This window comes from Chlorocebus sabaeus, chromosome 25 (assembly GCF_047675955.1).
Source record: "Chlorocebus sabaeus isolate Y175 chromosome 25, mChlSab1.0.hap1, whole genome shotgun sequence".
NCBI lineage: Eukaryota > Metazoa > Chordata > Mammalia > Primates > Cercopithecidae > Chlorocebus > Chlorocebus sabaeus.
In genome coordinates this window covers 50736287-50751850 of record NC_132928.1, presented here as the reverse complement: position 1 = coordinate 50751850, position 15564 = coordinate 50736287, and the positions used below count along the sequence as shown (strand labels likewise).

General features: G+C 43.3%; 1 protein-coding gene and 1 pseudogene across 2 annotated transcripts in view; one reads left to right on the top strand and one right to left on the bottom strand.

Annotated features, from left to right (window-relative positions):
- Nucleotides 1-15564, top strand: part of FAM20B (FAM20B glycosaminoglycan xylosylkinase) — a 49193-nt gene that overhangs the window by 9453 nt on the left and 24176 nt on the right. For both annotated transcript variants that reach the window (XM_007989349.3, XM_007989350.3), the window contains exons 2-3: nt 7695-8204; nt 14227-14313. In XM_007989349.3, the coding sequence (XP_007987540.1) occupies nt 7828-8204; nt 14227-14313 (464 nt within the window). In that variant the 5' untranslated portion in view covers nt 7695-7827. The remainder of the gene's footprint in view (nt 1-7694; nt 8205-14226; nt 14314-15564) is intronic.
- On the bottom strand, nt 1324-1670 carry LOC119619638 (small ribosomal subunit protein eS26 pseudogene; annotated as a pseudogene).

Genomic DNA, 15564 nt, shown 5'->3' with positions numbered 1-15564 from the left:
TCACTTCCACAACATTCTGTTGTCAGAGCAAGTTACAAAGCCAGCCCAGATTCACAGGGAGGAAAAACAGACTCCACCTCTCTCTCTGTCTCTCTCTCTCTTTCTTTTTTTTTTTTTTTTTTTTTTTTAATACTAGAGCATCTCGCTGTGTTACCCAGGCTAGTCTCGAATTCCTGGGCTCAAGCAATCCTTCTGCCTCAGCCTCCCAAAGTGCTAGGATTACAGGTGTAAACCAGCGTGTTTGGCCCTGACTCCACCTCTTCATAGGAAAAATTGTTAGTGTCTGTCTTTGTAGACAGTCAACAAAAAACTCAAATTCAAGTCTTACCTCCTATACTCACCAAACCTTCAGAGTTTTACTGAAACCAACAATTACCAAAGAATTCTGTAAAAAGATCCTTGTAGTTCCTACTCAGGATCAAGGGCAAAGAGATTGTGTGCAAAAATATAATTCTATACCAGTTAGGAAATCCCACCCCTTTGCCTCAGATCTCCTTTGTTATTAGTCTTCTGCCTGAAACATTCCTTTTTTTTTTTTTTTTTGAGATGGAGTCTGGCTCTGTCGCCCAGGCTGGACTGCAGTGGCCGGATCTCAGCTCACTGCAAGCTCCGCCTCCCGGGTTTACGCCATTCTCCTGCCTCAGCCTCCGGAGTAGCTGGGACTACAGGCGCCCGCCACCTCGCCCGGCTAGTTTTTTGTATTTTTAGTAGAGACGGGGTTTCACCGTGTTAGCCAGGATGGTCTCGATCTCCTGACCTCGTGATCCGCCCGTCTCGGCCTCCCAAAGTGCTGGGATTACAGGCTTGAGCCACCGCGCCCGGCCAAAACATTCTTACTGAACATTTCCCTTGTGGTGCTTTATGTTTACAAGGCATGTTACATTCTGCTTAAATCATAAGAACCTCATTTGATCTAAATTAGAAACACAAAAAGTGAAACTTACGTTTACTTTTACCATAGCTTTCACTTTTAGTTGCTATGAGCAGAGGTTGGTATTTATTTCTTCTCTATGACCTCAGAGGTAGTATTGTGAGCTTGTCACTTAATCAAAGGGCAATTCAAGGGGATACTTCTAATAAGGCTTGGAATCTCATTGGTGGCTTGTAGGACTCTCTAGTAAGGTAGTAAGTGTTAAGGCCAGGTGTTCTCATGTTCCTCAGCAGCCACATACATTGAGATTTATCACATGATCTGTAGACCCCCACACCAACATGCTTTTCTGTAAATGTTCCTCCACCATCAGCCAGATTTTTTTAAGTACAATTTCCATTTTATTTTTCTCCAGAGAATGGTCTGTCTTCAGTCTTTAAGGACTCAGCTCCTTACACAGGCTTTGGTGGGGGTTGTGGGGCAGAACCCACAGGTCTAAATCCAGGTAGGGGTGTTCGGTCCTTGTGGGCTTCATGAGATTGATTCCTGACTACTTTGCTGTGAATTGCACAACTCAAGCAGTAAAGTAGCTTCACAAACAGCTTGGGAAGCATACAGGCATCAAAGACGCTTCTTCAGAAATGTCCCTGACTGCTGTGGCCTCCACTGTATTTTGAATGATGAATTTCTTAATGGCCTTGTCCTTGGGCACACATCAGGCACAGTTCATGCAGCAAATAGGTTGCACGTGGCTGTGGCCCTTTTTGACATGATCTTTGTTCCTTCTTTTCTTTGTCATCTTGGAGGCATGGACCGGAGAGGAGATTCTTGAAAGAAGACTTTACATTAAGACCTCACTTTTTTTCTGTGGAATCTATATCTCTTCTCAGAAAACAACTTCATAGTCTTAAGTTTGCCCTTACACAATATTTATCAAATGAGAAGGATGAGAGAGAGTGTGTGTGTGTGTGTGTGTGTGTGTGTAGAATGAAAGTGAATTAGCCAGCTGGGTGTGGTGGCTCACACCTGTAATCCCAGCACTTTGGGGGGCTGAGGTGGGCAGATCACTTGAGGTCAGGAGTTCAAGACCAGCCTGCCCAACATGGCAAAACCCTGTCTCTACTAAAAATACAAAACTTAGCCGGGTGTGGTGGCTCACACCTGTAATCCCAGCTACTTGGGAGGCTGAGGCAGGACAATTGCTTGAACCCAGGAGGTGGAGGTTGCAGTGAGCCGAGATAGCACCACTGCACTCTAGCCTGGGCAATAGAGCGAGACTCTGTCTCAAAATAAAAAAAGAAAGTAAATAAGTAAATTAACCTCCGTAGCAAGCCTCATGTAGCTGATGGCGCTAAGGCTGAAACCAGGGTTCAGTAGGAAAATTCCTTATAAAGGTCTGCTTTCCAGAACTCCAGGTTGGGAGTTTATGCCAGCTTTTCATGTGAAAACTATTTACAGTTATGCCATTTGTACTGCCTTTTTTATATTTAACACTTTTAAAGTTATGTTATTACCTTGAGTTTATTTGTTCTTTGAGTAGTTTCTGTTCTGCATAACAGAAACATTAAAATAAATGACCGTAATATAACTGGACATTGTTGCACTGTTTGAAGCATTTATCGGAGGAGCTGAGGGTGTGATATAGAGCAGGCATATTCTTCTGGGAATGTTGGTGAGGTTTTTGTGAATAGTTTGAATATACCCAGTGAATTTGCTTTTATTTCCTTAGTGTCTGAAATGCGGAATCTTTGGAAAAGTCCAGTTTGCAGAATATAGTATGCTCCTTGTCCCAAATTAAAAAGGAAAGATTATATGTCGTGAAAACCCTGTCTTGGATACTTTCTCCTCTCTCACATATAAAGGAGTGAAGGGTATCATTCTAAGGAGCCAAGATTCTGAAAGGAGAATTAAGAACTATATACAATAAGCTATTATACAAAGCCAAATGTAGTTAAGTACTGGCCGAAAGGAGGGAGAAGTGACTTTAAGAGTGTGAGGAGGGACCAAAAATTGTCTTAGAGATGGCCTTGGAGATAAGCCTTAAAAGGAGGCTTAGACTTTATGAGGAGGAGATTGGAAGAAAGGGTAAGAGAAAGAGGAATTTTGAGGAACTACAGTGTAAGGAATGACAGAACCAAAGGGCACCTACACATCAAGAGGAGGACCACGGCACGTTCAGTTGATCCCTTATGGCTAAAGCTGAGAAGAGGAACAATGGGATTGATGTCTAGATTGGAAGCTATTTAGGATACAGCTTTAATGCCTTGCCAAGGAATCTAGAATCAGAGGTCACTGAGTGATTTGAAAAATGATTTTGGCTGCATTATTTAGGCTGGATTGGAGAACCTGGAGGCTCAGGCATCAGTTCTTTCTGTGGTCCAAAGGAAGGTGATGAGCACTGAAGTTGGTGGCTGTGGAAATGAAAGTTGGTTATAAAGAACAATGACAAATTGCACTGTTACTCATTCTACCAGGATATGGTGACTATAATCACAAACATGAAAACTTGTTTAGTCACTTTTTTTTAAGCTGCCCTCACTTAGACTCTGCAGAAGTAAATAGTGAAATAATACAATTGAATCCTTCAGTTCCCTTAATATAAATCTCTTTCTTGCTTGCTTGCTTGATTTCTTTCTGTCTTTCTATTTATTTATTTATTTATTTATTTATTTATTTATGTATTTTGTGAGACAGAGCATTGCTCTGTCACCCAGGCAGGAGTGCAGTGGCACGGTCTCAGCTCACTGCAACCTCTGCCTCCCAGGTTCAAGCGATTGTCTCCTGCCTCAGCCTCTTGAGTAGCTGGGATTACAGGTGCTCACCACCACACCCAGCTAATTTTTGTGTTGTCCAGGCTGGTCTTGAACTCCTGACCTTAGGTGATCCCCCCGCCTCGACCTCCCAAAGTGTTGGGATTACAGGCATGAGGCACTGCCCCCAGCCAGTTCCCTTAATGTAAATTTCTAACCTGAGTGAGTGAATTGTTTGTGGCCCTGAATTGATGAATGTGTTCTTCTGAGGCCTCTTCAAAAGGAGAAGTTTTGAAATAAGTTTCAAAACTTAAAAGGACAAACTTGGATTGTGGAATTGGACTGTTTTCCTTATCTGAATTTTCGAGCTGTTAGAACTTCTTATTGCATCGATGATTAAAAACAAAACAAAAAAACCACAGCTCTAACGTTTGTGCAAAATGTTTGGATATATTTATATAGCATGAGGGGGAGGATTTTCTTCATTCTAAATGAATGAGCAATACCATTAAAAGTTTATGAGTTGGCCGGGCGCAGTGGCTCATGCCTGTAATCCCAGCACTTTGGGAGGCCGAGGCGGGCAGATCACCTGAGATCGGGAGTTCAAGACCAGCCTGATCAACATGGAGAAACCCTGTCTCTACTAAAAATACAAAATTAGCCAGGCATGGTGGCACATGCCTGTAATCCCAGCTACTTGGGAGGCTGAGGCAGGAGAATCACTTGAACCCGGGAGGCAGAGGTTGTGATGAGCCAAGATTGCACTATTGCATTCCAGCCTGGGCAACAAAAGCGAAACTCCATCTCAAAAAAAAAGAAAAAAAAAATTTATGGGTTAACCAGACTTTAGTCCTGAAGGATGTTCTATAGAAAGTAAAAGCCTATTAAGCTGACCCCTTTGTGCCACAATTGTATTGCATTTGTAGCTAGTTGCATCTGGAGGTGCTGAGGAAATGATTGTCAATACAACTAGATTTCCATATTGCCTTTTATCTCTGCAACCCGAGAAGTGTACCGTTGAACAAGTACTTGAAAAAGTTGTGTGGTTTAGGTTGCATTAGAACTAGCAAAAATCTCTGAAATCTTCTCTGCTTGCACTGCTGTTATCAGTAATCACAGGGAACTGTTTTACTGAGTTCCACACCAAACTTGATATCATCACAATTACATTTTAGATGCACTTGAATTGCCTTTGTTTCAGCTAATAGTGTTGCCTACCCTGGGAGATGATGATGAAACAAAACAGGTGGCGCGGGATAATTGGAATTTGAAATTAACTCTCACTTTCTGCTTCCGTCATGAAATGAACAGAAAAGGAGTGGTTAATCACTGAGAATAAACTTCATTCAGCTGACTCACTGCAAGGTGTTGCCTTTAGAATACATTGTTGCTCTGATGGGCTGCTTTTGATTGTGTTTCCAGCTGTTATTAGGGGAGCAGTATCATGTTTAAGGGGGAGTGTCTCAGCCTGAATCATTTGCTCTATTTTTTTGTATTGGTTTTATTTTTTGGATTAATGGTTTGAGTTGTTAAATGAATTGGAGAGTGAAGCAACATCCTGTTATCTTCTTGTCATCTTTGTCTTACCTCAGTGCTGTGCTGTCTGTAGGCACAGAGCAGAGCAAGCCTGTGCATGTTTTTAAATGGCCTTATGGAGGAGAAAGCAACCTCTCAGGATGCAAATGAGACGGAATTGTATGTTCTTGACACCGTTGCAAAAATCTTGTATTTGGAGTCCAAAGTGTGGTCAGCCCCATGCTAGAAGGAGCACTTCTTTATGTCTGTGACATGAATATCCTTGTTATACGCCTGACCATTCCAGATGTACTGTTGCCATAGTACCAGGCTTTATTAGTTTTCTGGTTATATTCTGCTAATAGCTAGATGGTATGGGAATATTTTTTTTGCTTAATGTATGCAGTTTTGATTATCAATGGTTTGCAGGTATTTTAATTTTGAAAAATAATTGGTGAAGGACTAAGTAGAAATATGTGTCTGGGGTTGTATTTAAATACATGAGCAACAGATATGACACGTCCAGGATCGCTGAGTACTTGGACTCAGAGACAGCTATTACTCTCCTCTGCACCCTCTGGCATTTTTAGGAATTGTTGTCTTACCAGAATGAGAATTGGAAAGTTACCAAATACTGGTGGTTTGGGATATGCAAAAATCCTTTATGGATTTTGAAAGTTAATGAGAGTTAAAAAAAATTGAGAGTTAAACAATTATGTATAGCTTGCTCTTTTGTTTTTGTTGTGTTTTTTTTCTCATTGTTTTGGTTATTAGGCATGTGTAGCCAACCTCATGGCTCCTAGATGGCTTGCATTCCAATTAAAATAGAAATATTTGCTTTAAAATTTTCAGTATATGTGGTTCTTGCTTATTAGTGTCATGGGATCCTTGGGGTGTCACTTTGCCAGTGAGAAACCTCTGTGGCCATGGCCGTGGCGCCTTCTGCCTGAATAGTGCTCATGCCCACTGGGCTCGTTCTGTCCACTCAGTCTTGCAGGCTGTGCTCAGCTCGTACTACCAGCCTGGATCCCATACCTGCCAAGGGCAAGCCAGGTGCAGAGCAGCGAGGGGTGTGTGGGCAAGCTAGCACGGGGTCTGGCCGCTGCACACAGCCAGGCACTCTGGCTGCTGTGGTGGGGTAGGCATTTCCAGGCATAAGCACAGCTGCCGGTTCTGTGTGAGGCTGCACCTGGACCAGAGTATCACATGCAGCTTCTGCTGCGGGTGCCCATGTCCGGACAAGGGGAACATGGGGGCATCCAGAAACTTGGAGACACCAGGAACTTCAGAACTCCAAAGAGGGCATCACAGCCCTGGCTCGGGGAGACCCTAGGTCTGAGCTCCCCAAAGGGCCCCAGCTCTTCTCTCTTTCTGATTACCTACCACATGGTGAGCAGGGGGTGTGTTTCAGCCCTGTTTGCGTTACAGCTCTTTCAGTCCCGCCGTTTGGTAGGTCCTGAGTTCTTGTCCCATGCCCAGAAAGAATGAAGTATGCAGACAACTGGGGGGTGAGCAAGGTGGAGAGGAGCTTCATTGAGCAATAGAACAGCTCTCTGGAGACCCAAAGTGGGTAGCTCTTTCTGCAGCCATGTCGTTCTGATGAGTGTCTAGCTCTCAGTGGAGAGGAGACCCATAGTGGGTAGATCCCTTTTGCATGCAGGTTGTCCCGACATCTGTTTGAGTCTGGCTGAGTCCAGGGTTTTTATGAGCTCAGAAAAGGGGCAGTGTGTGCTCATTGGCCCATGGGTAGCCATGGGTGGGCCCAGAAAAAGCACCGTAAGTTCTCACTCTGGTCTGTGGACTCTTAACCAGAACTGACAGCCCAGCCCCCATGCCTCAGGCCGTCCCTGGCTTGAAGGTGGGGCTTCACCGGGAACCCACCCCTTTCTGCCCAGGAGCCTGCCTCCTGCCACCATTCATGTCATCCACAGTGCCCAGGCTGTTCACAGCAAGGGATGCCTGCAGGCCTACACTGAGCCGTCCTCATTCCTCCCTTGGCCTCCCTCCCATGCTCATTGGTGCCCAAAGTCCAGAGTGGGCTGAGACAGCAGGGGCCTGGTGTATCAGCACTGTCCCAACCACATGTACACCTGGCCAGGTCACAGCATCACCTGGGCTTGGCCACAATTTTGCTCCACCCCAGAGTGGGTGCTGGGAGTGGGGAGAGGCCAGGCAGCAGGAGTGGCATTTCTGAGCCTGTGGGTGTAGCTGTGGCTGGGGGCTGCAGCTGCACCCAGGAGCATGGGGCCCCTGCTCCAACAACTTGGAAGAGGGCAGGGCTCCCGCCTGTTCCCAGCTCCTGCCAGCTCCATGGAGTGTGCAGCCCCGGCCATGCCTCTCCCACTGCAGCTGGCTTCTTTGCAGCAGCTGCTCCAGATGGGCCGCTGCTGCCATCTTTAGGTCCCTCTCCAGACTAGTTAATTTTAAATTATTGAACCTTCTTGAGCTCAAGGTTAGCAAGCCTAAAAGGGTGAGTCATGTATTAGAGGCTTGCAAAAGATTCAGTGGTGGAAGGACAGAATTTTTGATCAAATTTTGCTTTGTATTTGGGCTTGCAGGAACTGTGGAAGGTGCATCGGTGAAGAAATGGACCAATGTGTATAATCATGGAATCTTCTTGCTAACCATCACCACCAGCTCTCCTTAATAAGTGAGCAAGAGTGGGTCAGGGGAGAAGGAAAAGAGGTCAACATGAAGCTAAAGCAGCGAGTCGTGCTGTTAGCAATTCTCCTTGTCATTTTTATCTTCACCAAAGTTTTCCTGATTGACAACTTAGATACATCAGCTGCCAACCGGGAGGACCAGAGGGCCTTTCACCGAATGATGACTGGCTTGCGGGTGGAGCTGGCGCCCAAGCTGGACCATACCTTGCAGTCTCCCTGGGAGATTGCAGCCCAGTGGGTGGTTCCCCGGGAAGTGTACCCTGAAGAGACACCAGAGCTGGGGGCAATCATGCATGCCATGGCCACCAAGAAAATCATTAAAGCTGATGTGGGTTATAAAGGGACACAGCTGAAAGCCTTACTGATACTTGAAGGAGGACAGAAAGTTGTTTTCAAACCTAAGCGGTAAGTTTTCATCTGGGAAACTGCATGTGCTAGTTGGTTGATTGATTTAACTTGGGATTTATATAAGATTTATTTTATCATCTTCTCTTGGAAGTCTCTTCAATAAAATAAGAGGGGTAGACTAGATCTCTAAAGTCTTTTCTAGCACCTAACATGAATCTACGTTTATAGTATCATACAGAATAGTTTTCCTGCCCTAAAAATCTTCTGTGTCCTACCTACTCATTTTTCCCTCTCTGCCCCAGAACACCTGGTAACCCACTGGTCTTTTTACTGTCTCCGTAGTTTTGCCTTTTCCTGAATGTCATATAGTTGCAATCACAGTGTGTAAGCCCTTTCACATTAGCTTCTTTCACTTAGTAAAGTGCATTTAAGGTTTTTACATATCTTTTTGTGGCATGATAGTTCATTTGTTTTTATCACTGAATAATATTCCATTGTCTAGATGTACCACAGCTTAATTATCCATTCACTTACTGAACGACATCTTGGTTGCTTCCAAGTTTGGGGCAATTGTGAATTAAGCTGCTATAAACATCCATGTGCAGGTTTTTATGTGGACATAAATTTTCAACTCATTTGGATAGATACCAGAAGCATAATTGCTGGACCACATGGTAAGAGTACGTTTCATTTTGTAAAAAACTGCTAAACTATCTTCCAAAGTAGCTATACCATTTTGTGTTTCTACCAGCAATGCGTGAGAGTTCCTGTTGCTCCACATCCTCACCAGGGTTTGGTGTCAGTGTTTCAGACCACAGCTATTCTATATGTCTCTCATTGTTTCTTTCACCTGTTTTAAGTAAAGAATTGGGCCATTTTAGTTACCTTAGTAACTAAATATGTATGTCGTTCATGATCCCTTTAGACTTCCTACGGATCTACAGAGATAATTTATGTGACAATTCTGTGACATAATTATTTTTATTTATTTATTTATTTATTTATTTCTCTACACAAGACAGCTTGGAGGGTATAGTTAATTTTCTGAAAACGTTTTCTGAGTGTATGAATCTGAATTAGGTTAACATCATGATGGTGATTGGTATTCTTTTGCCAGGAGTTACTTACCAATGAATATTCCCAAAGTTTGTAATGTCTGAAATCTTTTGTGTACTAAACATTATTTTAATTCCTCAGTAGAACTTTTGAAAAAATTATAACATGACTTTAGATTTCTTTCTGGAGTGGCAGAAGAAATGTAGGGAAAAGATGTACAAAGTTCAACTCCCTTTCTTACCCAACTATTAGTAAATAAAAGGCAGTCAGAGCATGAATGTATAGGGAGCCCAGAAATCGAAGGGATCGCTATTGGTCTGGAACTGGGAAATATATGTCAGTGATGTGGAAATTAGGAAAGTTAAAAAATGTGGTAGACTTTCAGAGAATAAAAATTTGATTGGGGCTGGGCTTGGTGGCTCATGCCTGTAATCCCAGCACTTTGGGAGGCCGAGGTGGGTGGATCACTTGAGCCTGGGCAACGTAATGAGACTCCATCTCTATAAAAAATAAAAAATTAGCCAGGTGTGGTGGTGTGCACCTGTAGTCTCAGCTACTTGGAAGGCCGAGGTGGGAGGGCGGGAAGATTGCTTGAGTACGAGAGTTTGAGGCTGCAACAAGCCGTGCTCATGCCACTGCCCTCCAGCCTGGGTGACAGAGTGAGACCCTATCTCAGAAAAGAAGTGGTTATGTGGGCCTGGGATCTAATTTCTGTTTAACGCACACTATTTGCCAGGGATTACACTAAGTAGTTTTGTATCTGTTAATCCTTTAAACCCTTATAGGAAGGTTTAACCTTTGTGTACAGTTTCAGTTCTTGTTTTCAGAATAAGAAACTGAGGTTTAGAGAGTGTAACTAACTTGACAAGGTCATCTCACATTAATCAGTGGTACGGAAGTTTGAACCCAGATTTGTTAGAGTTGTAAGCAGCTTGTATTCTGCCACACACATGGAATTCTCTTAAGTTTGTTTGTTTCCCATAAGTGATGACGTGGAGCACCCATCATCAAAAATCGCATTTAGCTTTGAAGTGTAGTCTTTGACTCCTTGGCCTGAGAGATTAGCAGCATAAACAGAGTGATGGAAAAAGGCAAACTAAAGACAAAAACAAAATTTGCATATAAAGAGATGGCCAGGCACACTGGCTCACGCCTGTAATCCCAGCACTTTGGGAGGCCGAGGTGGGCGGATCACTTGAGGTCAGGAGTTCGAGACCAGCCTGGCCAACATGGCGAAACCCCATCTCTACTAAAAATACAAAAAATTAGCCGGGCATTTGGTGTGTGCCTGTAATCCTAGCTACTCAGGAGGCTGAGGCAGGAGAATGACTTGAACCTGGGAGGCAGAGGTTGCAGTGAGCCGAGATTGTGCCATTGCACTGCAGCCTGGGCAACAGGAGCAAAACTCCATCTCAAAAACATAAAATAAAATAAAGAGATGAGTTGTGAGCATTTTGTGTTTAAATAAGAGGAGATCCAGCTGGATGCAGGGGCTCACACCTGTAATCCCAGCACTTTGGGAGACCGAGGTGGGTGGATCCCCTGAGGTCAGGAGTTCGAGACCAGCCTGGCTAACATGCTGAAACCCCATTTCTACTAAAAATACAAAAAATTAGCCAGGCGTGTGCCTGTAATGCCAGCTACTCTGGAGGCTGAGGCAGAAGATTCGTTTGAACCCAGGAGGCAGAAGTTGTAGTGAGCTGAGATCGTGCCATTTGCACTCCAGCGTGGGCAACAAGAGCGAAACTCCATCTCAAAAAAAAAAAAAAAAAAAATGAGATCCTCGTCACACCCACCACTTGTACACTAGGGAATTGAAGGGGAGATGGGACAGCAGGAAGTGTGTTAGAAGACAGATATTCCCAAGAGTGTGCAGTGTTAAACCAGGTACTTTGCAGGATAGGCTTGAAATGTTCAGACAAGATGTAAGTGGAGGGAGGAGAGGCCAGACTGATGAGTAGGGGAGGTAGCAACAGATAAATGCATAACCTTAGTCACTTCTTGCTTCATCTTATATCTCTTACTACCACTGCAGCCTTCTCATTACCTCCCTCCAGACCATCCTAGAAACCACTTCCGTTCTTCCCCAGAAGACTCATATTATCACTTTGTTCCCCAGCTTTAAACCATCCAGGGACTTCCCATTGCCCACCAGACAAAACCCAGCCTCCACAGCCTAAGGTCAAGCCCCTGACTGTCTGGTCTCCCTCTCTCTGCTCAGCATTATCCTACCTTTGCTCTTTGTTTCTGTCAAACTCTGGCCCCGTGCTCCCCCATCATCTCCTAAACAGCCTGTGTCCACTCCCAGCTCCAGGGCACTCTCCTCTCCGACTCAGCAAGGTTTTTTTCGGCCCCTGCCATAGGTGTTAACTTTCTTAGTCGGTGTACATACTGACTTGTGTTGCTTTATATCAGCAACTATCGCAGGCTGGGGAAAGTGAGTGTAAGTTTAAGTGCTTGCAGAAATTGATTCTAGTCCCTAAACACCCAGCAAAATGCTGTACTGACCCCTAGGGCTTCAGAGGCTATTTTGTCCTGGTGTAAGTGCAGATTAATGTCCTTGGTCAGACTCTGATGTCCTTCAGCAGAAGGATAGGAATGATTTATTGACAGTTACTGTATGAATTTTGCTGCTCTGTCAGTGGCTTAAGATGGATCACTCTCTGGTAAGAGGAGAATCTAAGTCCTTTCTCTAATAGCCACTTGTGGTTTTAACATTTCTGGAGCCTGGTTATCCATGTCCTACTCTCAGAGATACAAGTTGTGTACAGCATAGGTAGATGATATATATAGGAATACAGTGACACTTTTATTTACACATTTTGCCTTACATTGTAAGTAAGGGTAATTTTTTTTTCAATGTAGCTATTTCCATTCTAGAAGTAATTGATTTTCACAGGCAAAAACGGCAGTTATGTTGGAAAAAGAACAAGAAGGCAGGGGCCTAGGAGCGGCTACGTAGAAGTGAATGAGTAATCTTAGGAAGTACTAAAAGGGACCTTGGAGATCAGCTAGTTCAACTGTCCATTTTACAGGTGAGAAAAATGACATCCAGAGTTCTGTATTTCACATAACCAAAACATGTGCTAAGGATTCAGGCCTGACTTCAATGTAGTTCTTTTGATTCTTACTCCTTTTGTCTTCCCGCCGTCTTTTCCTCTCCTGCCCACTCCCGAAGTTCCTGTATTTCTCTAAGCTTTTGCATTTTACTCTGAGCAGCCTTTAGATGGATTGGAAAGCTCTCTAATGTTTCACTGAAAGGAACGTACTGCATTTCACCACATACCTTCCTGTGGCTGCCCTGGAGTACTAAAAATAAAGTATTCAAGGATAGCCTACATCTGTAGTAGAGAGAACAGTACCTGAATAGTGTCAGCTTTTTGCTGCAGTGGTATTTCAAATTTGACTTTTAATTTAGAGGTAGCTAATATAAACCTTTTTAAAAATTATTCCTAAGTAATCCTTTGCACTAAGAACAAACAAACAAATATGTTTGGGTATATTGACCATGCTAAGAAGAAACTGGTGCCCAACCAGATGGTGATACGTGGCTGTCTTCTAACAAATGCTTCATCATTTTGCCTTGAAGATATGTTTTGTGGAGATGATTTCACTGTATATTCTAAGGTCATTTAAGTTGAGATTCACTGCCTTTTATACTGTTTTCCACTTCCCTATTGCTGTTTTAGCATGGGAGAGCCAACTATCCTTAGTGGAACTTTTCTTCTCCATATCAGTCTCAATCGATTTCTATTTTATAGGTCCATTGTAAAGTCTAAAAGGTCTCCTTTACATTCAGGAAATGCAGGAGACCAGTAGAGAACATAGGTGAATTAAGTGCTTTTTTTCTTCCCAATTAACACATTTAAATTCTATCTTTTAAAATGATTAGTAGAAAGAAATATGCCAGTCTTCATTATCCTTTGCTTATGTCATGCATATGATAGAAAATCATCAGAATGCAGTTTGAGATGAAAGAGACCTTAGAAATTACTTCTTAGTCCAGCCCCTAATATTGTAAATAAGGAATCTGAGACCCAGAGAAGAGAAAGGTTTTGCTCAAGCTTACCCGGTCAAGTAATGGCAGCCATACCCACTTCCCACTGCCAGTCCAGGACTCCTTGTACATCATAAACTTAAAAAAAAGAACAAGAATGGTTATTCAAACAACTTTTTTCAAAAGCACCATTACCTTCCCATTAATAAAGATTGAGTTATATCAGACCATTTTCCTCCAAATTTAAATTTCTCTTATAAGCTTTGCCACAGCCATTCTGGTAAGCAAAAGTTTTTTGTTTTTTGAGACAGAGCCTCACTCCGTTGCCCATGCTGGAGTGCAGTGGCACAGTCTCGGCTCACTGCAACCTCTGCCTCCCAGGTTCAAGCGATTCTCCTGACTCAGCCTCCTGAGCAGCTGGGATTACAGGCATGCACCACCACACCCGGGTAATTTTGGTATTTTTTAGTAGAGACAGGGTTTCACCATGTTGGCCAGGCTGGTCTTGAACTACCGACCTCAAGTAATCCACCCACCTTGGCCTGCCAAAGTGCTGGGATTACAGGTGTGAGCCACCGTGCCTGGCCAGCAAAAGTTTTAATTACACATTTTTCTTCATTTCTTCAGGTCAGTCTAATAAACGTTTTAGTAGATATTTATTAAGCACCAACTATATGCTTAATAACACTGTGCTGGTGGTACAAAGACAGTCCTTGTCTTCTAGAAAACTACCTTGTATCTGTACTTAAACTACATCAAAAGCCCTTTAGTGGGGCAAAATGACATCTTCCGTGTTTTGTTCTTAGAATGATCGCTGACGTAGATAGAGAATTCTAGTTTCCTTCTCTACCTCATCTTCACTCCATCTACTGGCAATTCGTGCTAATCCACAGTTGTTCTCAGGGTTGACAGAGAAGGTGACTATAGCAGAATCAGGCTTGCTAAAGCTTGTATTCTACCACTTGTGCTGTCACCTGTTACTGGTGTAATCCATGTATACATCTGTGCTTCTTATTCACTTTGCAGGTATAGCCGAGACTATGTGGTGGAAGGGGAACCATATGCCGGTTATGATAGACACAATGCAGAGGTAGCAGCCTTTCACTTGGACAGGTACGTATGATCACAGCAGGTTATGTTCATTTTGTTTACTTTCAAATATCTTGAAGAGGACTCATAGACTCCTTCAAAAAGATGCAACACTAATAAGTAACTTGTTGCCCCTTTTAGATAGCTAATTGACTAGTTCCATTACACTTGTATGAGTCTCATAATTTGGTTGGCACTGGGAATACTAAAGTATTTTAATTCCGTGCTTCTTTAGGTCATTTCATTTCTGGCCTGCTTTGTTATTATCATCACTGAAGATATTCTTGGTAAATAAACTTTGAACTTAAATATCTGAATTGAACTAGTCATTAATTGGGCCTAGCCATCCTGTTGTTTTGTTATGTATTTGTTTTAAGTAAGTAATGCTGACTTATCCCCATGTGCTGGAAACATATAGCATGAAATATATTATGAGTTTTATTGTTCTTTATACAAACTATGCACAGCTTCAAAAACCAGAATAATTACAAAAGGAAAGGGCCGGGCGCAGTGGCTCACGCCTGTAATCCCAGCACTTTGGCAGGCCAAGGCGGGCAGATTGCATGAGCTCAGGAGTTCAAGACCAGCCTGGGCAACATGGTGAAACCCTGTCTCTACTAAAATACACAGAATTAGCTGGGCGTGGTGACAGGCACCTGTAGTCCCAGCTACCTGGGAGGCTGCGGCAGGAGAATCGCTTGAACCTGGGAGGCAGAGGTTGCAGTGAGCCAAGATCGTGCCACTGCACTCCAGCCTGGGCGACAGAGTGAGGCTCTGTCTTTAAAAAAGAAAAGAAAGAAAGAAAATAGATGTGAATTATAAGTTTGTAAGTTAACTAGGAAAATTCTATTTTTTTTTTTTTTTTCCCAGCAGGTTACTAGTCAGGTACCTTGCAGCTGAACTATCTGGTATCCCAGTTACTCTGCTGACCAGCTCTTTCATCAGGCCATATTGGCCAACTTTAAAAGAAATTGCTCACAATATTTGTTTTAAAAAATTAATTTATGACTGATGCCGTGGCTCATGCCTGTAATCCCAACACTTTAGGAGGCCGAGGTGGGTGAATCACCTGAGCCCAGGAGTTCCAGACCAGCCTGGGCAACATGGTGAAGCCCCGTTTCTACTCAAAAAAAAATACAAAAATTAGCTGAGTGTGGTGGTGTGTGCCTGTAGTTTCAACTAGTGGGGAGGCTGAGGAGGAAGGATTGCCTGAGCCTGGGAGGTCGAGGCTGCAGTGAGCTGTGATTACACCATTGCACTCCAACCTGAGCAACA